General features: G+C 41.7%; 1 protein-coding gene across 1 annotated transcript in view; it reads right to left on the bottom strand.

Moving 5' to 3' along the window:
• LOC126458635 (cytochrome P450 9e2-like) overlaps positions 1–26,285 on the bottom strand; it is an 85,731-nt gene that overhangs the window by 38,831 nt on the left and 20,615 nt on the right. Inside the window, exons 2-3 of the mRNA XM_050095803.1 lie at positions 20,112–20,499; positions 8,832–8,969 (exon numbers count right to left, since the gene is read on the bottom strand). Coding sequence (XP_049951760.1) covers positions 8,832–8,969; positions 20,112–20,496 — 523 coding nt within the window. The 5' untranslated portion in view covers positions 20,497–20,499. The remainder of the gene's footprint in view (positions 1–8,831; positions 8,970–20,111; positions 20,500–26,285) is intronic.

Genomic DNA, 26,285 nt, shown 5'->3' with positions numbered 1-26,285 from the left:
AGATTTTGACGACAGGGAAGAATGTAATTTGAGGGGCAGACATGAGAAAAATAGAAACATTCAAGGGCCTCGACAGGAGGAAATGCGGGGATTTGATTTCAAACATTTCCTTACGGTAAGAAAGTTTGAGATATTCCGAAATTCGCAAAAAGGAATACATCCACGAGCATGGCTCGAGCAATTTGAGTTCTGTCTTCCCCCCGACTGGGCAAGTTCACATAAGATAGAATATATGTGTGGCTATTTGGAAGGCGAAACGGCGATTCGCATGAGGTCGGCAGCGCGTCACTGCAACTCCACTCGGGAGTTTCGACAAGCCTTTCTCTCCGCCTATTGGTCGGAAGCGGCACAAGATAGGGTCAAACATGGCATAATTATGCTGCCAAATTTGACCCAGTCTGGTTTCGGCAGCCCTGCACGCCTATTCGACCACATGCTGCAGGCAAATCAATTTTTATACGATCCATACGGGCCTGCGGAACTAATTAGGATATGCATCACCAAATTGCCGATGCACTTGCGGCACGTCATTCTTGCGGGACGATGCAAAGAGGACGTCGAAACGTTTAAAACACTTCTCCAAGAGTTGGAATATAATATAGCAGAATGCCCGCCTAATCAGCCACAAAAGTTATTACGGGGCACAGCATCGCGACCGCAGTCGTGGCCGTATTACTAATCAACGGCGTGACTGGTCGTCGCGACGCGAACGGAACAATAATCGGGACCGGCCGTATAGAAACTGGGGTAACAGTCGCGAAAACAGGTGGAACAACAGAAATGATCGAGGACGTGGACAAGACCGTGAACGCAACAGGTACGGCAACCAGAATCGATACTACGATGAATACGGTGGGAATAGGACTGTAGGCGGAGCACCTCATGATGTTGAAATTCGGCCGGCCAACCCTAGACATAATCCAGCAAATGGAAATGAACAAAACCGACAATGATAAATGATCAGCGCAGAAGGCGCCCAATCGGAACAAATGAGTGACATGGCAAATGAGTAGAAAGGACAGTGAGAAGTAGAGAGGACGGTGAGGAGAAAGAATTGATTAGTTTAAATTTGTGACATGCATTTTGAATAATATGTTGGTAAAAATTAATGATAAAGATGTTTTTATGTGATTGATTGAAGTGATGTTGTTAATTTGTTTTCTTTCCTTGTGCAATTAGGATTTAGTTTGATTCAAACGTAAAGATAAAAGGTTTCCTTGTGAGCGAGTGAAATGCTGTTTATGTTTTTTTTGTGTAAATTGAAAAGAGTCGCTCCTGAGGGAAGCAAGATCTGTGTTGAATTAATGCAAAACTCAGGGGAATATCCGATCTGTGGGTATTATGGGTCTGGCAAACCCAGGTCCCCAGCTGATAGTAGCCCTGTTTCCGATTTTCTACTTTCAGTGCTACTATCTATCTATTACTATTCTATATCTGTCAGTATAAATGAGGATCTCTTACTATAGTATGCGTGCTGTATGAATATTTTAAGATAGGAGAACTCTGAGAAAGGAATGAGTAAGTTCAGAATCTTGAAAACAGGATGCGATAATACGATTGTTTAACCATTGGCTTCCCAATATGCGATGATATGTTAATATTGATGATATATGTACTTTTTTGTTCTTTATAGCTGAGTACGGAAAGTGCTGTCTGTGGATTTCGTAAGTAGATTGATTCCCTTCAAGGTGAAAGAAGAATTGTGGTTTGTGTAATTTACGTGGCCCTGAAATATTATTGTGGTAGTCAAATACGAGCAGTTTTTCAGCAAATGGAGACTGGTACAGAAATATGGATCCTTTTTGTAGTCTTCACTGATGTTGAGCCAAAGCCTAAAAAAATTATTCTGCGTTAATACTTGTCCTAGAAAAGCGACGTTTATGTGTTTTGCTGATGCTGTGAGCATTACAGCTTACTGTTTTCGCTGGTGCGGGATGCACTGCAGCCTATATGATTTGTACTGAGGAAATTTCCCTCTTGAAGGTAGAGGATGATTAAATAATTTTGATTATGGGAACGAAGGAAAGCTTGGTTTAAGGTAATAAGGATAAAGCAAAACATTTGTCATTTAAACTACAGGAGGATTCGGATCTTTTGTGTCTGTTGTAAGTTCAATATGTTAAGATGATACTGTTTTACAGAATAGAGGTGACCACAATTTTGCCATTCATGAGAAATGAATCCAGAATAACCACCACAGGCGAAATGACTGATTTGGAAGCGAGAGGTAACTTAAAGAAGGAACGAAATCGCAGCAAAATGGGTAAGAAAATGTAGTATAACCTGTATAGTGCAGACATTTTTACCGTTCTCAGAGCCATCTGTGTGATTAATTCTTGTAATAACGTAATTTTAGATGAAATTTTCTTACTGTTTTATGTGTGAATATATGAGTATGATAAATGTATAACTGCGAGTCTCTTTTCAGGTGTGCGAACTGGTATAAATGTTTTGGTGTGTAAATAACCATTGTTCTTTTTACTGTGTATGTTTAAGGAAAGTTTCTTCATATTTATCATGTGACAAGACGCATGCCGCGAGCGTCAAGAAGAGGACGAATTAGAACAATGTTGTAGTGGTATATACACGGTGTTGAAATAGCATTGAAGTAGCTTATTGGCTTAACTAGTAGTGGATAGAAGTAGAATATTGAGTAATGCATGTTTATGGGTAGTTAGTTTCTAGAATAGACAACAGGTGTGCATGTATGTGTGTGTAAATACCATGTGAACCCTATGCTGTCCTGACCTATACTTGCACAAGGCATAATCCTATTCATTTTAGTGAATTAATAAGTAGCATTGGATTTATTAAAACGTAAGTGAACCGCATTAGTGATGTGGATTTAAATATTATATTGTCAGTACATTTAATTTTTTATTTTTTTTACATTGTTAAGTCATTTCACTTTTATTTTTTTTACATTGTCAAGTCATTTAAATTTTATTTTACATTGTCGATTCATCTAATTATTTTTATAAAAAAAATAAAAAAAAATAAAAAAAATAAGTCTCACTTTGTTCTTAAAAATTGTGAAAGACAATACTAAGTGGTATTATGTATGACATTGTGTAATCACATAAGGATGATGAAAAATTTCTGTGAATGCAGTTGAGAACGTGAAAGCGAACCGGCTAAACTCTTACGAGACAGCGGGAGCAGCCGGACTAGTTGTAATCTAGCGGGTTTCCCAGCAGGACACGCTGTCAGCCAGGCCACTTCGGGAGCGCGGCCGACAACAAAAGAAGGTACGCGGCAAACACTTTCCCTTGCACCTGGAGCTAATGGGCGGCCGCCCCGTGCGACCCTTCCTGAAGGCGATGACCTGAGATGGGCGAGCGGTCCACCGCGCGGAAATCCATCTGCTGGCAACGCACCACACGCACGCGACCGTGACGAGACGGCCGCGGAGAAACAACACAAGGGGCGTAGAGCCTTTTGACACATACTGTCCAGAGAAACTTGCAGACGTCAACGACGCCTATCGACATTTCCTGACGGATGCCTACTGTCAAGCGACAGTAAATCATGGTTCGATGTTCTCTGGTCGCTAAGGGTGGAACAAAAGAAGAGCCATTAAGTGTCATCCTTGCCCAGGAATATCAAACCGGCGAGCCAATTGAGGATAACTCAAGAATGTAACAACACAAAGGGCGTGGAGCCTTTTGACACATACTGTCCAGAGAAACTGGCAGACTTCAACGACGTCTATCAACATCTCCTGACGGATGCCCACTGTCAAGCGACAGTAAATCATGGTTCGATGTTCTCTGGTCGCTAAGGGTGGCACAAAAGAAGAGCCATTAAGTGTCATCCTTGCCCAGGAATATCAACCTGGCGTGTCAATCGAGGATACCGCACGAATTTGACAACACAAACATGGAACCAAATTGAGATGTACGTGACACAGACCACCAAGAGAAACTTCATGAGAGGGCAGAGACGGCGGGATTGCACGCAACAGATGGACAAAAATCCCTACTGACAGCTGCGGCGACGAACCCCCTCCCCCACCCCTTATACTGTGCCTCGGAACAGTGGAACTAGTGAGTGTATCAGTGAACAGTGATTATACGGTTCTTAGTTCAATGCATATACGTGTGTTTCTGTAACAGAAACTTTGACTCGTGTGTTTTGCAGGGATTCGATTTATTGGTGTTTACTAGACTGACTCTTGTATTTTGCAGGTGTTCTATTTATTAATTTTTTTTAGACTTTGACTCTCGTATTTTGCAGGTGTTCTATTTATTGTTTATTTTAGACTTTGACTCTTGTATTTTGCAGGTGTTTTATTTATTGGTGTTTTTTATTAGATATTGACTATTGTACTGTTTTATTGATCAATGTTTGTTCTTGTGTGATGTATTAGATTTGTGTTATTTTGTTTCGTAAATTCATTCATGTGGCATTGCTTCGTTTATCAGTCAGATTGCTATTCATTCTCATTGGACTGTGATCGATTAGCCTTTGCATGGGGCATATTTATAGTGAGGAACCCCTTAAGGGTAACAATCACATAATTAATTGTATTTTCAGTATAATGACACAGTGCTCATTGTTTGCTAACTAACTGAAATATAGTAGAGTGATTAAATTAATGCCACATAATTATGTTAATTCTACAAATTAATAGTTTTATAAGATATAGAATTTTTTTTGCGATAACCACTTTGTAAAACATGTTTTTTTTCTTATCAATTTTTGCTTTTGCGGATTGTGCATTGTAATGTTCTGCTTTATAATACTGATGTTATTTCATGTTCTTTTTTAATTGCTGTGGCACCTTTGCTATTTCCATAAATTTTGCTTGTTAATAAACAGTCATAAATTTGCCTGTGATCAGTTGGCTCTTGCAATGAGCAAACACTGGTGAACTCCATAAGGGTAACAACCAGAAATTGTTTTCATATTAATGACACAGGAACCATTGTTTTTACTTGCTGACCGAATTAGGTCTACACGATCTTTTAAATAGGTGTCACAGATTGTGTTTTTTTTTTGTTTGAAATTAGTAGATTTTAAAGATTTGTTGAAATTATTGTGTTTTAGCAAGTAGCTGGTGACCTTTTGCCTTTTCTTTACACTTTTGGTTTAAGTAGGGTGTGAGAAGCCTGCTTGGGAATGTCCTAGCATGGCCAGAAAATTCCCTGCACAGTCTTTTCCCGGAGCGTTGGAGTTATGAAAGGTCTCTGTTGGATTCCTTTCATGTTTGATTTCTTAAATCTGTTGTCATTTATGGAATAAATTCCTCTTCTAAATTTACTGTGGCGTTTCTGACTATCTGGGAGGAGACTGAGTAGTGGAACGTGTTACCTTTACACGTAAACAAGAACGATCTGTCACACTACTACACTTTAAAACACAGTTTATATGTAATTCATGTCACACAGTCTCATACGGAACCTACATCCGCTTTCTTTTATATACTGTATATGATAAGATACTGTCATCCCCCTTCCCTTCTGTGTGAGAGTATGAATGAGCAAATGTATTTGTAGTTGCATGCTTGAGGGTAGCAGACAAGCCTGTCTGCTAGAGAACAGTAGGACCAACGTCGGAACAGGTAGCTACGGTTCCTAAAAGCAAAGAGGTTTCTATCCTTAGTATGGTTCTGTCCGTCCGTTGTCATGTTGGTATAGGAAGCTGCCCCTCTGGCCACTTCCGTTGGTCTTGGTGAGCCACCCTCAGGAAGCACGCTCGGCTGTAAGGCAGTTGCTGTGGGACCGTGGCGAGCGTCTGAAGTGGTAAGATCTCCGGCTAAGTGCGTGTCTGCTAAGTCCGTAGGACAATGGATTTGTTAAGTTCAGCCTAACTGAAAATTTAATCATCTTTATTTCGGGTTTAGCTCTAAAATATCTAAGGTTATCTTAAATTGCAGCGTAGTGTAATTATAACGTCTCGTCTTGACAACATTTTACAATATAGCAACTTTTCTTTATGCTTTTCGTTATGTTCAACCCACGTGGAGTGTACTTTGCGAGACCAGTACCACGTGCTTATATAACTGTTTGACCCATCAGGTTAATAGTAAGACGTTAGTAACCAGTTCAAGGTTTTTCTTTTGTCAATTGCTTTTCGATCGAACTTATTTTAATTATCAAAATTACTGTGGAGTTATACGCTTTCTGTAAACCAAGTTGACCACGTGGAGCATATGGTGTAATCATCAAAGTAGCCTTCAGCTATTCCTTTTGGGAAGATTTTACAAAGAGTTGATATGAATTTAGTATACCAGTGTGTGGTAATTACATGACGGACAGGATTGTGTTACGAACGTAATTTCTTTGGGTGAAAACTGAATCTGTTGGTTGTGGTTAATTTCTCCTTGCTTATGTTTCAACGTTCTTTGGGTGTTGTTTTGTGAATGCAGGGTTGTATGCAGTCTCCCAATCTTGGCTCCATATTTGATGTGTTCCATAAGATTAAAATCTCACATTTTTACAATCCTTAAACAAGGCACCAGCTCAGTTATAACTCACGTATAATATGCTGAAATTTCAATGAACAATCTTAAAATAAATTTCCAAATATAAACTGATTTCTTTCTTTTTATTTAAATTCTCCTTTTTATATATAGATATATTACCGGTTGTTGTATGACTGTAAAAGATTATAATCAATGTTAGTCTGTTTGGGAATTTGGTAAACTTAGACTAGATACCTGATGAAACAGTTGCTTAGTAATACAAGATTAACTTCGCCAGACAGCTCACAGCTTTTAACCCGCTTTTATTCTACTATTAGCACCCGATTTCAGCATAGCAAATTCATGTAGCAATATTACACTAGCAACAAAAAACCGGCGTCATATTATGACCCCCCGTTGTCCCATGCAACATTTGTTCCACAAACGTTTCAGCTACTATCATACTTCCGGAGTTATTCTAGGTGGCAATAGTTAGTGGCTGTCCCTGTATATTGCGGGACGGAGGACGTCTTAGATGGCTTGCTTGACGGTGATTGGCAGGTGACCAGTTGAAATATTATGGAGTTTAGTTCACTACGACCGGGCGGAAACGTGAAATTTCTTCGGAAATGATCTTCCTTCCGTCCTTTAACCCATGTGTAACTCATTTAGCACTCTCTAATCACACTGGCACCCATGGAAAACTTAGTGTCTTCAATAGGAGTGCGATCAGCGATATCAGTTTCATAAAGTGAAATTTTTAATCTCGTTACATGAAAATTGACTCTCGTTTTATGCCACATACGGTCTTCGTTCATGGAAACATCACCAGGTCATTAGCTAAACGGCTAATTTTTTAACTGTTGGAGTGATAAGGCAAATGAATGCAATTCTGCGCTCCACAGGTACGGCAAGAAAGAAGGGATTTTTAGGGTCCGGAGGGGGTTGGGGGGGGGGGGTGGTAAAGGTCAAGAAATGAACCACACAAGCACCTTCATGTTCGAGGAGTGTTCCTCAAAACCCTTACACAATATGGGATCGTTGGTGTGGTGCAGTGGCTTGTTGAAGGTGAATGTTACCTGCAGAACTTTGTAAGCGAATAAACATATGTACATGATCAGGGCAGAGGTTCCTGCATCGTTCTCCTGCGAATATAGCAGAGGATTAGGGGCCCTCATACATTGCCGTGTCAAACCCCACACAGAAAAATATGTCCACCGCCCGCCTGAACAATGAGCTGTTGGAATTAATTCCTTCTGTAGTTTCTGAGACTCCGCATCCTGCAATGGATGTGGACTTACTTATACATCAACTTATTTGTCCGGACAAACTCGTCCAGTGGCAGTGTTCCTGCACCCCTGTTAATCACTGTGCTCTGTGACAGAGATAAAGGTGCAGAATGGTGGTGGCGTCCGTATCCAGTAAGGGGTATGTTTCTGGATGATGCGGCAGCCTTTCAGTTGTTGATGCTCGAGTGCTCAAATGACCCGTGGCTAAAACGATGATACCCATCGGCTAGACAGGCATACGCGTCTTCCTGTCGTCGTAGCGTAGCACAGCGAGAAGGGACGGGGCTTTTGGCTGCGTAAAACCCTTTCAGACCATTTGGGGAGTGGTGAGCCTCATAAACTGTAGAAAGAGCGGAAGGCATATTTCCATTTATGGAAATAATTATAGAAAAATTATACAGCGTATACTGAATATGTTATATTCGAGACTCTTATGCGTTATTTCTCTGAATAATTTTCAGGATGAAATTGGTGTAGAAACTGAGCTACATCCTTCTGTTAGTGAAATGTTGTTCTTTGTAATCTGAGAATCAGTATTTGATATGGATAGTAAAATGTTGCAGCGGCTTTCATCGTATTCGCATAAATTCTGTAAGGACCTAATGAGGAATATATTCTTATGTTCACACCTCCACATGTACGTGGAACCGAAAGGCTGGGGATTAACAGTGGTCTAAATTACCCTCCTCCAAGAGTTGCACACAGTGCAGTTACTTCCCGAGTGCATATCTTGTTTTAGATGTTGGAAGTGATAAACGATTAGTAAGTGAAGTAAATCTGATTTATGTGTGCGATCAAAAATATAGTGGCAAGTCTTTTCGAAAGCTGACAGTTGGATCAAAGCAATGTGGTCTCTTAAATCCAATGCAGAACGATGTCTTCGTCAACGATCGTATCTTCATTTGTTCAAAGTAGGCTTTAATTTTTTTTTTACGTTGAGAAGACAAATGTAGGACAATAAAGTGACGACAATAACATAAACACTGCACATTATTGCAACAGGATAACAGTCTTGTTTTGCTACTAAGGGCAGTGTTGCTGTCTGACTTAGTCAGCGACACTGCACTAGTAACAGAAGAGTCAACAGTTTAATATGACGCATGCAATTGCACTAAATACAACGTGTAGACACTCACTTCTCAGCTCTGCCATTTCTTTCGTTAGGTGCCGGACCATCTGCTGCCCAATCTCTGATATAAGTACGAACATGTTTTTCATCTTCATAGAGGTGAAGGCTGGGCTCAGAGTAGTCCTCATGTCGTGCCACTCCTTCCCTGCAGAAACGTGTTGTACATGGAACTTTCATTTTAAAAAAATTGTTTACTTTAACATAGGTCGGAAGAACAGCTCAACATCGATTAAAAATAACGTATTTGATGACAGATTGAATGTACAGAGGGCTCCCTACTTCATACTAAAGTACTTACCGGCTTGAATCATATCCAGAAAAGATTTAGCGTAATGTTGCAATAAATTTAGCTGCACAGTTACAATGTCAATAAGGGACGCTTATGCTTTTATTTATTAAATGCTGTGCAAGATCTACTTAAAAGCGAAGAGGGGAGGAAGGGGATGGAGTGGGTAGTTTGTTAGAGCGAGTTCAAGCATCCTGCTGGAAAAATCTTTTAGAAACGAACGAACTATGGATTGTGCAGTCATCACAGGCCCGTTCTACTCTTCACAAACACCTCCCCATATTTCCGTATCGTAAGCGCTTTTCATTATTGAGTACTGCCTAGGTGACCAGATAGGCGATAGTTTGGCATTTGAGCTACCAATGATAAAATTTTGAGCAAAATTTTTGAAGGAGTGGAGACGACATCGTTTGGGCGTTATTTTTGTTGATCAACGCGATTTTTGGACCACACAGGCCAATCCAAGAGTGATTCTATGGACTGATTTTAATTTAATGTTATTTTCAATGAAGTTTACCGCTCCGCAACCTGCTGAAATACTGAAATACGACAAACCCAAAGTTCTACTAGTCTCCAAATTACGATTCCAGCTGCTATAGGTAGGTAATTAGGCTATTACAGTAGTGCATACATATTTTTAACTTACCGTCAAAATCGGTTTTCCTCTTCTTCCTTGTAACAAACCTATCTATAATTAGACAGTATCACAAAGGCAGACAGCACAGAAACGACAGCACTTAACTTGAACTCAACTGCAAGTAAGAATTGAACTGATTATCAAACCAACGGCTGAGCTCAAATAAACCCAAAAATGTACAATGGTTGGTCATGGCTAAATTAGGAATGGGTGGCAGTTGGTAGTGCTATCGGTAGCTTAAACCTACTGACGGCCTGTTGACTATCGTTCGTTGTATGACCGAAAATCAAAACATCTTTCAATTGCAGAGCACGGCAACAGCAGTACACCAGTAGAGAAAACAGCTGAAACAACGCAAAAGAACTTCTTTTTTTGAGAAACTTAATTTAGCACTCTCACATAACTACTCCTCTTTCAACAACAAAATTTACAAGCATGTCCGCGCGATGTAGCCGCGCGGTCTAGGGAGCCTTGTCACGGTTCGCGTTGCTCCCCCCGTCGGAGGTTCGAGTCCTCCCTCGGACATGGGTGTGTGTGTGTGTGTGTGTGTGTGTGCTGTCCTTAGCGTCAGTTAGTTCAAGTTAGATTAAGCAGTGCGTAAGCTTAGCGACCGATGACCTCAGCGGTTTGGCCCCTTAAGAACTTACCACAACTTTCCAGTTTTACAGGCATGACCTAGGGCTAGCAATGCGACGCGTTCTTAGTGACCTGATAGCAGAAATATTATCAACCATATAGTGAATAAAACATTGAGACTGAAACGTAGCATCACAATTTAAGTTAAATCCCATAATAGGTACGTGGATGACACCCTCATTCTATTTGATAGTACAGATGATGACGTAACAATCCTTGTTAATAAGTTCAATAGCGTGCTTAAAATATCTAGTTTATCCTTGAGCATGAAAAAAACATCATATCTTTTCTTGATATGAAAATATCAAAAAAGAACTAAAAGTTGCCTTCCAGTATTTACAGAAAGCCTGTTGGTATAGAAAACACTATACCAAACTCCTCTACACGCCCCACCTCTCACAAAAGAACTGCATGTAGGTCAATGCTATACGGAGCCCAGAAATTTCCTGTTCGACACACAGAACACCACCAAGATATAGAAACCACAAAATGTACTGAAATATGCATTAGATACGCTCCTACACCCATTAATAGGACGTCACAACAGATAAAAAATTAATTGAACGAACAACATAACGTACACTCAAAAGCGACAGCACCCCAGCACTTAAATATGTAAAAACGCCTTATCTTGGTATAATGGCTGACAAATTAGCTAGGCTGCTCCAGTACACAGATGTAAAAAATTAGCTCAAGCACCAATAACAAACTAAGTGTGAAGCTTACTCACAACATAAAACCGCCAGATATAGATCTTGATTCACTTGGCATCTACAAAATTACCTGCAGCCAACGCAACAAATATTATACAGAGCAAACACGCAGAAATTGCAGAACTCTATTTAAAGAACATATAGACTGATACAGTCTAGGTAATTGTAATAAATCGGAAGTAGCAATACACATTAAGGACACAGGCCACCCTTTAAAAATTGAATTAGTCTTGAAATTTTGCACAAAATGAAAGTTTACGCTATTAATACAAAACACGGAGGTAGTATTTTTAATGAGTTAAGCGAATTCAAAAACTCGAAATTCTTCAGCAGTCTTAAGCCAGTTTCAACGCAATAGATTTAAGATGTGTAAATGTGAAACAAATCATTACCAGCATCGTGAATATCACTGAAAAATACGATAATCGATAGGCCTACTCATTCACACGCTGCACGACCGCCGTATTGTATTAAGCGTACTGTGTTTAAATGAATGTAGAAAATTTTGTGCACTGAATTATGTCAAAAAACGGCGACGAAATAAATAATACAATATCGTAATGTTACAAACAACTCCGCCAATGTACTAAGGATGCAGAACAAAGCTCTAATACCCCAAAAATCATAAATGAAGAACTGTCAGGTAAAAAAGTGTATCATACGATTTTCGCAACGTAATAACTGATGCAAGATTCTTCGCATCAAATACCGGCTGTGGTGCAGACAGACAGCTCTGTACCAGCATAAAACATCACTGGACACCAGTTTCTCGCGAACCATTGCCCCCGTTCCCTCCAGTTACCCCAACAGCCACTCCAGCAGCGACCAGTAAACAACGTGTGCTATGTTAATTAAATTTAAGACAATTTGTTTTCAAGTAACAATTTTCTGTATACTTACAAGCCTGGAGATGGGCAGAACGTGCTCGAAATGTATTACAATTTGTTAAATTAAACATAAAATAAATTAAAATAACTTGTAGCAGAAAATACCAATTAATAATAACGAGACAGTGTGTAATTTCATTAAGACGCAGGGGAGGGGGGGGAGGGTCCGGACCCCTTTGACGCCTCCTCCCGCTTTGACGACGACGCTACGTCCTTGTACTGCCGCCCACGTCCTAGCTGGCAACGTCACATTTCTTCGCAATATTCCGGATCTTCAGTTCACATTACAACATGAGAAACTAAATGCTGTAAGTAACGGGTATAAACCACCGCAAGCGGACTTTCAGATTATTTTGTGGAAAGCATGGAATTTGTTCATGCCCCTTTTAACAATACAGCTCGTGGCGCAGTATGAAGATTTGGAGCATTGGCTGAAATACGACTGTGGAGTTGTGAACCGAAAATGTTGCGAGTTTAAACTGCGAGTTACTTCTGTGTTATTGTTGATCTGTTTTTATTAAGGCGAAATAACGACACTGAGCAACTAGGAGCAGTGATTTCCGAAATACGTCCGTCACTACACTACCTTGTCAATTTTTTAGACTAGTAGCTACGATCCAGAGTAGAAGTAGGTGTGACACCGCCATGTGGAGTATCTCCACAAATATACGATTACCTCGAAAACTGTTGACTAACAGAACCCAGAACATTATAATCTTGATCATCTTGTGCTACACAGATGATTCACTTTAATATTAAAAGAGAACCACAAAACTTGTGGTAACTCTACGACGCTGTGACGGAACATCCTCCTCTAGCATTACTTTTCCGCAATAGTAGTTGTCAGTACCAGTATTATTTTTCAAACTTTGCAGAATTCAATATTATCTCAGTTGCTTTTCTGAAAACTTTCATACAATTTTATACACAGTATGTTATGTTTCAAGCTAAGATTTATGAAAAGGAATTACTTTATAAAATATTTTAGTTTCGCTTTTATAATCGATAAGTACTAGTTCTGAATGTACAGTTAATTGTTTTTAGAAACATTTGAAGTTAAGAACTATTTGCACGCTTAAAATTTCTGTTATTAATTACACAATCCTGTACTGTTAACTATGTTTATTTGTGGATTTATTTATGAAATAACAATCGAAATTAATAATGTAACGAAAACTAGTAGGAATTCATTTGTTAAGAAAAATTGTAAACCCTTTGAAATATTGTTATTTCCGCAGGGTATGATCGGACGTATTTTTGTATAATAGACGGGAACAATGAAATTTCGACTTTGTTAATGTGAAAAATCAAAGTACTGTATGATATACCAAAATGTGAGAAAATTGTTTAATGCATACAATAGATGGAAGAAGGGAGGAGGGAGGAGATTACAACGCCCAGGCTTTTTTGCGTCTGTAACGGATGCCGAAGGGGGCGCGGGGTGTCGGTGAACTCTCTGGCATTAAAATAATCTGCTGATAAAAAATTATAACTTTCAAGAGGTTTATGTATTATAACTAAGGCAGTAACTTATAAATATTGTTAATAGCTGTAAATGCTAGGCGAGTCAATGAAAATTGGCAAGTTGCAATAGAAAATACAAATGACTGTGCTGATATATTACACAAACTACTCCTCAGCATCGTGACAGGAGACACACTTCACAATTCTTTCTGAATGTGTGTTACATACGTGATTATGACTCGGTCCACAATACTGTTTTGGTGAAAACCAAAACAGTATTGTGGACCGAGTCATAATGTTGTATGTCTTCTTGTTTGTTTTAGCTTGTTACGCACAAAAAGGCTACAGGCCTTTCCATACAGGAGGCTGATCTCCAGGTGTTGTCGTTTCTTCGATTTTATTTTGTGGAATACTTTCCACTGACTGGACGATTTGTTTAAAAACCTGCTTACATTGTCAAAATGAAGCAATGGGAACTCCAGATTGGAATATGAACCCTGTAAGGAAAAGACAGTTGCTGTTTACCATAAAGGTGACAGGACGAGTAGCAGACAGGCACAACGAAAAGACACAACATTAGCTTTCTGCCGAAGCCTTCTGCAGGAGAGGAAACGCACACGCACACACAACGTATTCATTCGTAGAAGTAAACACAGCTCACGCTCACATGACCTCCTCCTCTGGCAGCTCCGACCGGAATACTTGTTCCTGCTACCTGTCGATACACTGATCCCAACCTAGCACGCTGAAGGAAAAGTTTCTGATTGCTATGAGTCTTCACGTTGCATCTTGGATATTGCTGGGTGAAATTTGTAGTTTGCACTGATAGCAAAGATATCGATGAAAGAGTAAAACATTGATAGAGGCCATATCTTTGTTCTCCTCTCGCAGGCGTACACAAGAGCCATTTGATCAATGGCATCAGTTCCACCTTTCGTGGAATTGTAATATGAATTTACGTGGGTTTTGTACCTCTTTCCTCCTTCAGTGCTTTAATCTTGGCGCGTTGTTGATAATATCAGCAATTTTAACTAGGTTTTGTTTTTATTCTGTATGATACCAAAATAACTGGTGGACTACCAGTTGTTAGGTCTTGAACAATAACATTGATGAATATAGATCTCGATTTGATGCGTTCTTCATTGTACCTGGAATTTGCTTCCTGTCTGAGTGCAGAGTTCCTGCTGTAGTAAATTTATATAGCCTTGGTGTAGCTCTTCCGTCAAATCCACCGATGTGTAGTATCGATCTGTAGTAATATTTCGACCAGTATTTTTCACAGACACTGCCAGACGTTTAACGACAGCTTTTGAAAATCGTTCTTTCTCGGACAAACTTTGTACTTTAACTGCATAGCGTTCCATATTAGTGACGTGTCTGTCTATTGCGTCTGACATCACGCGTACAGTGATGCCATACTTGCCCGGATTCTCCTCGTTCTCTGAGGGATTAACGTCCTGTAAACAAGCCGAGCATCTCATCAATGCTGAGGTGCACTCCTGGTTTATACAGTAGTGGAAACCTATCGTTCACTTCGTTGGAAATGGTTTACTATGAACTTGTCTGATTGCTTGCTTTGCTGGTGGGTAGTTTTGTCATGAAACCTAATGATTCTAATAAGTTTCTTGAAACGTTATCTTGGCATAATATCCCTGTAAACAGGCCGACACATTGGGTTTGATCGGAGATAGTGTAAAGTGACTGAATTGTCCTTATTTGCACCCTTTGTATCAGTATTCCTATAAACAAGTACAATTGTTTCTCATTAGTAGAAGTGACACTCTGCCTAACTACCTCTTCATTTGAATGTTTTAGTATAACATTCAGCATGTTACGTGTAAACGCCAAGGCGTCTCCAAGAGAACACCAAAAGTTACTCCAAACTCCTCCCTTGCCACATACATCAAAAAAAGTTTTGCGTAACCCCGATTCCCAGAACTCCTAAAGATAGACGTAGACTGTGGATATTGTATCACACAGTCCCTTTGACTGTTCAGAGATGTCATTAAACCTGCCCAAAGATATAAACAACCATGCATGAGCAGCGCCTGTTAGACGGAAGGGATTCGACAGCCGATCAGTTCCAGTCATTCCACCAGGAATGAGGTACCACGTCTCGTGTTGTCTGTAGTTCAATTACGCCTAAACGCTCAATACCGCGGTTAGATCACGTCCGTATTGTTACTTTACGCCAGGAAGGGGTCTCAACAAGGGAAGTGTCCGGGCGTCTCGGAGTGAACCAAAGCGATGTTGTTTGGACGTGGAGGAGATACAGAGAGACAGGAACTGTCGATGACATGTCTCGCTCAGGCCGCCCAAGGGCTACTACTGCAGTAGATGACCGCTACCTACGGATTATGGCTCGAAGGAACCCTGAAAGCAACGCCACCATAATGAATAATGCTTTTCGTGCAGTCACAGGACGTCGTGTTAACGACTCAAACTGTGCGCAATACGCTGCATGATGCACAACTTCACTCTCGACGTCCCTGGCGTGGTCCATCTTTGCAACCACGACACCATGTAGCGCGGTACAGATGGGCTCAACAACAAGCCGAATGGACCGCTCAGGATTGGCATCATGTTCTTTTTCACTGATGAGTGTCGCATGTGCCTTCAACCAGACAATCGTCGGAGACGTGTCTGGAAGCAACCCGGTCAGGTTGAACGCCTTAGGCACACTGTCCAGCGAGTGCAGCAAGGTGGAGGTTCCCTGCTGTTTCGGAATGGCATTATGTGGGGCCGACGTACGCCGCTGGTGATCATGGAAGACGCCGTAACGGCTGTACGATACGTGAATGCCATCCTCCGACCGATAGTGCAACCACATCGGCGGCATATTGGCGAGGCATTCGTCTTCATGGACGACAATTCGCGCCCCCAACGTGCACATCTTCAGAATGACTTTCTTCAGGATAATGACATCGTTCGACTAATGTAGCGAGCATGTTCTCCAGACATGAGCCTTGGATAGATTGAAAAGGGCTGTTTATGGACAATGTGACCCACCAACCAATCTGAGGGATCTACGCCGAATCGCCTTTGAGGGGTGGGACAATCTGGCCCAACAGTGCCTTGATGAACTTGTGGGTAGTATGCTACGACGAATACAGGCCTGCATCAATGCAAGAGGACGCGCTACTGGGTATTAGAGGTAGCGGTGTGTACAGCAATCTGGAACACCACCTCTGAAGGTCTCGTTGTATGGTGGTACAACATGCAATGTGTGGTTTTCATGAGCAATAAAAAGGGCGGAAATGATGTTTATGTTGATCTCTATTCCAATTTTCTGTACAGTTTCCGGAACTCTCGGAACCGAGGTGATGCAAAACCTTCTTTTTATTAGTGTATATTAGCAAGAGACTTCCTAGGTATTCTGGACTGTGTAATTATACACTTTATTCTGAGCTGTGTGATTACATATCTTCTTTCAGACTTGGTCACAGTTACATGCCGATGGTCACTACTTTACGCTGCATTACCTTCATCGTCTTCATCATCTCTAATGTCCACATTACTTTCCCGATCTGAATCATACTCCGTAACACCATCTTTCACTTTCATTCCCTGAGTTAGAATTTTCATCTAAAATATCATTCAAAAATCTTTCCAAAGATGGTTCACGTATTCTTTTAAACATTGCTGAGTCTCGATGTGAACAGTAGTGAATTGAAGCAACTTACTGGAAATATATAAGATAAATACAGCCGAATGTCATCAACAATCACTTCCTCTGAAAATAAACTGATTGCGGAAATTATCAAGAATTCCAGCTAACAAGAACATAGACTTGCATTGTTTCAGACATTGGAAACAAAAAATCTTACACAGAAAATTTTTCAGTATCTTGGAAACCTAATTAGTGGAGGAGAGTGCGGGTTGTTGAACGCATATTAAAAGTTTCATTTTTCTTGTTTCAAAGGACGAGAATCCTGCAAAATTGGCCGTGCGGTTCTAGGCGCTACAGTCTGGAGCCGAGCGACCGCTACGGTCGCAGGTTCGAATCCTGCCTCGGGCATGGATGTGTGTGATGTCCTTGGTTAGTTAGGTTTAATCAGTTCTAAGTTCTAGGCGGCTGATGACCTCAGAAGTTAAGCCGCATAGTGCTCAGAGCCATTTGAACCATTTTTGAACCTGCAGAATTGATGGCCAATTAACGTTTCGTACAATGTTCAATAAACAATAACTCAAAGGGAAAACTTTCTATGAGTAACCCGGGCAACATAAGCAGTAAGGAATATTCCCCCTCCAGCGTCCTAGGGTAAGGTACGTTTATGGTCAACACAAGTTTCATTCAGTGAACATCAGGTGACACTGCCAACAGTGAGAATCTGTTATGAAGGCTGTTGGTAGTATCATAGCATGATGTTTACTTAGCAGTGTATCCTCTCCTAGCGACGTGGTCGTGGTCTGCCGAGAGTGTGGTTTATCATTCAGTGATATTGATGCTCTCGTTGATCGGGACCTCACCACTGTCGTGTGAGTAGGGAATCGATGGGTTCAAGAGGATCGTACTCAACCCCATGCTGGTTCTTGAAAGCTCCACACGTCCAGTGCTTGGGTTGACAGATATATTGATCGCTTGGACATGCAGTATCGCACAGCCACATCACGTTTCCTTGGTCAGGAAATGGGCTTGGCTGTAGCTAGTCAAGTATGCACACTGACAGTCCGAGGTAGTCTGGAGCACCATGGAGTATCAGCGTCGCGATCGCTGTTGAGAGGAGAGAGGGGAGCGTCTACAGTGGTGCGACCAGCAACAACTCTTGACACCAAAGTGGCCCTGCGTCGTCTTTAGAAAAGTCCCAGTTCTGCGTGCAGCGTCACGGCGGTCATGTCTGTGTTTACGCTCCCAAGAAACCGAACACTGTCATGTTTCTGTCGACATCGTCACTTCGGCTCAATACGTTGGCATGATGACACAGTATACAATGTGGTCACCTCTGGTTCATGCAAACAGTAATTTGGAGAGCATGTGATACATTTTCGACTTTTAGAGGCTGGTGACATGAGTCCTACTATTGAGATCTCCGTGACGTTGCCTTCCAATAAGATATTGTTGTTCTGACCTACATTGCTACAGAGGATTTTCTGCTGTTGCCCTGGGCACAGCTTTCTCTAGATCTTTCAGCCACTAGCCGAGAGACTGGCATGTCGCCATTCACCAGCCTCTACAACTGATGAACTCTGGCATCGAGATGAAGCAGCATGGAATCTATTATCTGAACAGTCCGGCTCGAAGCTAGCTGGGTTTGAGCCCTTTTTAGCTGCCGTAGGTTGCTCTGTGATATTTTGCTTCCTATGTTCTTTCAGATCACCTACAAATTTAATCATCACATACACCAGACAGCGAGGCCCTTCAAAGTTAGATATGAAAAGGACCTGCTAAATAACGGTGGGGCAAATGTGCACAGTCCCACCTGTGCTGAACCCATCAGCTTCTTTTCCAATGGACATCATGGTGACTAGAAGACTTAGAACTTTTGTATAAAAGACAGGCTTGACCTGTTAGAAGAACGGGGAATTATTAAATATTTTGCTCACAAAGACGGGTCAGTTTCAAATGAATAGGTGTAATTGAACGACAGGAATTTTGTGGATATTTTCAGAGTCCTAATCTCATTAACATACCAGAGAGATTGCTCGATATTCCGGATGACTATGTATATGTAATTTTCCTCGTCTTTTAATGCTGGTGTTCTGCTTATTCTTTGTTACGCTGTTAATGTATTCCTTGAAGTTTTGATGTTCAGATATGTATATTTTTAAATTATATACTGTTTTATCATCTTCGTTCCCCCTCCCCACTCTTTGCAGCCTCCTTTTTCTCCCACTGGTTTTTGCTGCCTACCCCTTTGATTTGTTCCCCCCCACCCCTTTTTCCCCTTCCTCCTTTTCTCCCCTCCCCTTCATCTTCTTATTGTATTGTTTATTATTTATGATATCTTACAGTATATATGCTTAGATTTTACCACAATAACTTTCCTTGATGGTAACTTATTAATTATTTGTGATGTTGTAAATTTTACGTAAGTACGTAGCCAAACATGATATGGTCTCAAATGCCATAATTTTAATTTTTAATGTTTTAAACTAGTTTAGTGTAATAAAGGTCATCCACTACTGCAAACTCTCCTCGCCTGTAATGTCAGAGTGCCGTTTCTAGCCAGAAGCTTTCCTTAGCCCAAGCGTTACGTAAATGAGGCTAGTGCATTAGCTGTACGTTGTTGAAGTACTGTTCAATGACGAGCACCATGTTGCGCAACTTTTTAATATTGTTGAATTTTGTATTTTACTGACACCGTTCAGCTATACAACGTACCTCCTCTACTACATCCAACACAATAAGGCTGAATAACATTTGTATTCGCAACGAGTCATTAGTGTAGTATGTATAATTTAACATGTATTCAGTGTTAACCGGTTTAGTCACTCTTTTTCTCCTGAAGAAGATATTTTCATAAACTTTGAAACCATAGTGAAGGGATTTACTATTTCTTCACAAATATTTTATCCTACGGTTGCTGCATCAACCATGTGCAAAATTTTAAAATGTAATCACCTATTGTTCCTACTATATGGTAAACATACAACATGGAAAGTTTTCTTATTTGCTATTTGATATTGCTGTTTTAATGGTTAATAGGGTATGTGAGCGTATTACCTTTCAAAGCGAAAAGCATTCTCGTTAGCAGGGGATTGGCCTTGTCAGTCGTAAAGAAGTCCATGTGGTCGGTGAAGTGGTCGAAATCCTTGACGGTGACAGATCGGATCAGTTCGGGGTCTCTGACCATGACTGCCGGGATCGTGAAGGAGAAGATGCCACCGTACGGAAACGGGTCGAGCTTCTGGTACAGGTCTTGGACGATGTCGGTGAAGGACTTCCTGTAGAGCACCACGTCCAGCATGTTGCCCACGAGGGGCAGCGGCGGCACGGAGGGCACCCCGAGGCGGGCAAAGTGCTGGCTGTGACGGCGCCACCAGAGGAAGAGCACCAGCGCACCGCCGACGGCCAGGGACGCACATAGCGTGAGCCAGTCAGCCGCCATGTCCTGCAGGGGTCACCAGCAGTCAATCGTTTAGGCAAAAATTAAAATGCACATTGATTATAAATCAAATGATGATTTTAAAAGGATGTATTTCCGTCAATACTTAATATAAAAACACGACACTACCGCTGTTACAAAGAGGGAAGTTTGTCCCGATGCTGCCTTTCGTCTGTGTACGTGGTGTTCTCATCAACTCACTTTCTATAATCGAATATCAGCAGCAAGGACGCAGTCTCCAGGGTTAAAACACGCACTGACCAGCCAGAACACTGGGACCACCAACTTAGTACCCAGTATGCCCACCTTTGGCACGGATAACAGCGGCGACGCGTCGTGACCTGGAAGCAGTGTGGCCTCGGTAGGTCGCCGGAGGGACGTACCACCACACCTGCACACACGAGTAACCTAGCGACGATGAGCCCTCACACCACGTTAAATCGCATCCCGGATGTGTTCAGCCGGGTTCAGATCTGGCGAGTTGGGGGCGCAGTACATCAGTGGGAACTCGCCACTGAGACGCCAGCTTGTATCCGTCTCGTAGTACAGGTGTCAAGGAGCCGCTGCCCTGGAAGACGACAGATTCGCGCCCTTCCACGGCAAGATGAAGAAGTGTCGGAAGTCATCAGACTACGCAACGCATCCAGGGAGGATGGTGACGCGTGCATCTCAGCAGTAGCTGCCGATGTCGTGGTGTTAACACTGGCACACGCGTGGGTTGTCTGCTGCCGAGTCCCATCGTTAGGAGTGTTCGGTGCACTATCTGTTTAAACACACTTGTATTATGCGCAGCAAAGTCTGGTGTTAGTTCCGCTGCAGTTCGCCCCCTGTCATTTTTTACCATCAGAGTACAAACATTCGCTAATGAAATTCGTTATAAATAATCCATCTCAATTCGCGAAGAACAGTGATGCTCATACGTAAAACACTAGAGGAAAAAATGACCTTTCCTATCCGTTATTGAAGCTGTCAGTTGCTCAAAAAGGAGTACATTATTCAGCAACATAAATCTTTGATCATTTGCCCAACAACATAAAGTGTCTGGCAGGTAGCAGATCAAGTTTTAAATCTAGCTTAAAATCATTTCTTTTGGACAACTACTTCTATTCCATGGACGAGTTTCTGTTTCAGAACTGGTTAAAAAAAAAAAAAAAAAAAAAAGAGAGAATTTGTACCTCTAATTGTAGTTGCATGTGTAGAAGTAAAAAGTTCAGTAACACTATTAGCACTATTCGCGTGTGTATGTATGTATCTTCTAATGTGACTCGTTCCCCAGTCTGCCCAGCCTGCGACGTCCGACGTCTTTAGTGAGCGGTGGTCGCCCAGCCTCACGTCACCTGGACGTGTTTCCACCCTGGTTTCCCCAGGTGCTGAAGACGCTCACCACAGCACTCCTCGAACACCCGACAAGTCGTTCAGTTTCCAAAATGCTCGTGCTAAGCCTACGGCCCATCACAGTCTGTTCTCGGTCAAACTCAGATAGATCGCACGTCTTCCCCGTTCTACAAGCGGACAGCACGCTTATGTTATACTAAATGCAATGTATTTGTGTCTGACTGGCAGTCATACCTCGCCAGATGATGCTGCTATCGCCTGGACAGGTTTATATCGACAGCAGGTCGTTGGTCATAATGTTCTGGCTGATCAGTGAATGATAATAGAAGCAAGTTGTTCCAGTAAATATGGGCCCGCAAACAAGCTCTATGCTAGATAATTATGAATATATAGCGCTTTAGTGAGTTAGGTGACTATGGACAGTGTACTGAACATTATTTAATTTACTAGCACGCTGATAATTGTAGCTATTAAGAGTAATATATTTTCAGATTAATTAGTATCTCCAAGTACATGTGGCAAAAATAAAACATAGTTCCTTATCTTCCCATAGGCAGCAGGTGGGGTGTTGAAGTGTGCAAGTATGGACGCAAAATGGTTAGTCTATACTGGCAGGCGTAGTCCAATTACAAGGGACACCATTGACCTCGAACGCTCGAGGCCGTACGAAACCATGCCTAGAATAACACTCGATCATGAGAAAACAGTGGTATGTGTCATTTCCAAGCAAAAGGTTGCTTTTCGCCACAAGTGCCATTTTAATACAGAGAAAAAAAGGAAAAAGATATTAATACCATTGGAGGGAAACTATATGTAATTCAATGACGTCAGTACATCATTACATTTTCATTCAACAGTGCCAAAAACCCCCTGCTTAAAATAATTATAATAACGGAAAACACACATATCCTACGCACCTGTCAGTGCTTATATTAATCCTCATAGCGCAGTTTCGTGTTTCCGATTAAGTGGTTAAAATAAAGTGGAAGAGAACATAGTGCACCTCTCGTTAAAGCCACTGTTTTACATTCAAAATCACTTTCGCATTAAGCAGTCCAATATCAAAAGCCACACTAATTACATTTTCAAATGATGCATGGGTATGTCAATGTCATAACCTGTCTTTCATCAGGTAGGATTCGTTATCAGCAGGAAGGTTTTAGAGAGCGTTACTGTGAACAGTTTAGTGATAGGGCTGGTCTCATCAGAAGCGACAGCAACCTAACACAACATAGACGTATACTTCAGTCCACAAAATTGTTTGTAAATCACAGAGTGAAGTCTGATGATGAAATAACAATCACGTAAATCACGTATCTTCACTTGCGGTGTGGCACATTGTAGCCTTACAGAATTAGCAGTCCTGATACAGAGCTTATACTACCGGAAGAAGTAAACATCGAGAAGTAGGCAATATTTTGTTGTTTTCGGTGGCAATGTCTTCGGCATAACACCTTTATTTGCAAAACTTGCGTTGAGAAGGGTAACATCGAGAAGGGTACGATCTGTGTGACCTGACCAGGAAGCACACAGCAAGAGTCTCTTTTCCACTTGTTCTCCAAGGACTGAAGTTGGAAAACGTTTCATTAGTTCTTTAATCATTTTTCCATTTTTGCTTGCCTCCACGTGAAGGTTCCGTGGGCAGATTGTTTCAAGTTTGTTTAAAATATTTGGGCGGAAAGTGTCTTGTGCCTGTTGAAAACAGATGTACAACCTGTTTGCTAGTCGACCTGTCATTGATGAAGCTGCATCAGTTGTGTAGCTGTGGATAGAACTATGTACAGACTTCAGCACACTAGCTGTAGTTTTCTCTCTTCTGTGAGGCAGTGTTGGTGATGAAGACATTGAATTAACTCTGGTCACTGTTACACACATTCTTTATCGCCACACCCAGCTTTATCAAAACCAGTTCACTTTTTCCACAAACCGTTGTGCGTGCTGACATATACTAGTCTCGTCTTCTACGTCCTTATGAGTGACAAATGTAGTAATATGTCTATACGAAATGCCATATTCAGCCTTAAAACTGTCGATAAAAGAAACTGAAGCTATGAAATTGCCTACGTCAACCATTTTAGACGCATCTAGTGTTCGTATTTGCAGATACCAATACTGAATTGTAGATCTGTACGACCTTGCACAATCGAACTGCGATAATCGAATTAAGAAAAGTGTACAACTGAGACGGAACAATAAATGAGAATTATCTAAAATGCGTACTCCTATGCAGCTACTAAATTCACTCGAGACTATTATATCGGCTGTAGTGAAGACACATTTGTAACGTAGCTATATCATTCACGCAACTCGAGCATTTGTTAGTGCAGCTACGACATACGCTGTGATGGTGCTAGCAGGTAAGTGCGAAGTTTTGTATGGAAGTCACACAGACCACTGTAGTTTTTACGATCGAGTTATAGTATAAGCATGGTTTCGTGCGGTTCCGAACTTTCGAGCTCCAGCGTGTCCCTTGTTAGTGGTGCTGTTACGATGGTGCAGAAAACACCAAGCAGTAAATTATTATCGTGATATCAACAGCAACAGAGAGTGGTATAACGAGAGTAGGATTCGTTATCAGTAGGAAGGTTTTAGAGAGCGTTACTGTGAACAGTTCAGTGATAGGGTTGTTCTCATCGGAAGCGACAGCAACCTAACACCGACAACAATAGTGCAGGTATACTTGCCGACGTCGCAAGCAGAAGGTGGAAGAGATAGAGAAAGTACATGAGGATATTGATCGGGTAGTTTAGAACGTAAAGGGAGACGAAAATCTAATAGTCGTGGAGGATGAGAATGCAGCTATACGGGAAGCGGTAGAACAAAGGGTTGCGGGAGAATGTGGGCCTGGGACAAGGAATGAGGAAGGTAGAACAAAGGGTTGCGGGAGAATGTGGGCCTGGGACAAGGAATGAGGGAGGTAGAACAAAGGATTGCAGGAGAATATGGGCCTGGGACAAGGAATGAGGGAGGGGTTGCTGTTCCCTGTGGAGCGGTGTGGCGGTGCGTGGCGTGTCGGACACGCAGCTGGACGGGCGAGCCTGACTACTTGGCGTGCAGCAAGTTAACACCGTTCACCACTGGGCTGTGGGGGCCCGAGTTTTCCTGCAGCGCTGACGGTTGCCACCGGCGACTTTAGTGGACAAGGAGCGGCTCTCGTCGCGTGCAACTGGTTACGACGTGCACCAGTCCACTGTGGAGTGCTAACTACGCCGAGATGTAGTGAACAACCTGTTAGCAGCCACGAGCAGCAGCGCAGTATTATCCAGGGCCTACCTACCTGCAGTTCTGAAGCTATTGGCCTCCTTGATATTTGTTTGAAATTATCTATGAGGCTGTTTAGTAAGTAATGTAATTAAAGATAGTTAATTCCGCCCCGTGTGAGGTGGCCAAGAATCCAGTTTCTTATGCCTTTCGCTGACCCCCTTGGCACTGTGTGTCTCAATCTGGAGGTTTATGTATGTGCCAAACTAGTATTTTGTAATGTTACCTTGTATTTGAAATCATGGTTTGTTATTATTGAGTATTTAATAATGCTGATTGTAATTTCTGTCTGTTGTAGACCTCATGGCCCTTCCTGGGGCGAGTTGTAGGATTTGGCCTGTAACTGAGGTTGTGTGTGCTCAGCGTAAAGGTACGTATTTGTGGGTCATGTGCATGTGCGTGCTTGTATTTGCACACTCTCTTGCTCCGTGTTGTGAATCACTTCGGGTTATAGATGTAACCGGCCGTCTGCCATTTGGTGCCTATACCAATTACAGCATCTGTTAGCCCCTGAGAGACCCCAGTAAAGGTATACCCTGATTTTTTAAATCTTGTTTGAGTAATTATGTAATTATTCTTTTAAATGACCTCGTGCATTGCTTCTTGTTATGGCTGGGGAGGTAAACTTGCAATGTTATTAGCGGGCCCCTCCATACTGAAGTTCTAATAGTTGAACTATCGATTGCCCGTTTCAGTATTACTATGCACGCTAATTTTCATCAGACATGTTTTGCTGCTTGTTGTTGTTCGGTACATGTCGGCAGCAGTTGGCGCGTTTCTGCGTCGCTGCTCCGGGGCAGGGACGCATTTTCCTCCTGCTTCGGCGGCTTCCCCGTCGTCGCAAGAGGTCTGAGTACTGGAAGGTCAGACGCGATTCTGCGGTTCTACAGTTCCAGCCCCAAGTTGAGTGGTTTGTTGTTATTCTTTTGGTATCGTGCCACGGCGGGGGTATCACCGGATATGCAGGTAATTGACTCAGTAATTCTGTTACTGTAAGGCCCTTGTGAGAGTGTGATGAAAGCCTGCGCAAACGGAAACTGAGTTTCTTGATTTCTTAAAAAAAAAAAAAAAAAAAAACAAACTGAGGGTTTCATTGTGATTGTCATTTTAATTGCGTTTTAGGGGACCAGTAGTTTAATTAAGTACTTAACGTGATTTATGTGGAACAGGCTTGTGCCCAATCAGTGAAGCACTGC

The sequence above is a fragment of the Schistocerca serialis genome, chromosome 2 (genome assembly GCF_023864345.2).
Source record: "Schistocerca serialis cubense isolate TAMUIC-IGC-003099 chromosome 2, iqSchSeri2.2, whole genome shotgun sequence".
NCBI classification, from domain to species: domain Eukaryota; kingdom Metazoa; phylum Arthropoda; class Insecta; order Orthoptera; family Acrididae; genus Schistocerca; species Schistocerca serialis.
This window is presented reverse-complemented; position numbering and strand designations above follow the sequence as displayed.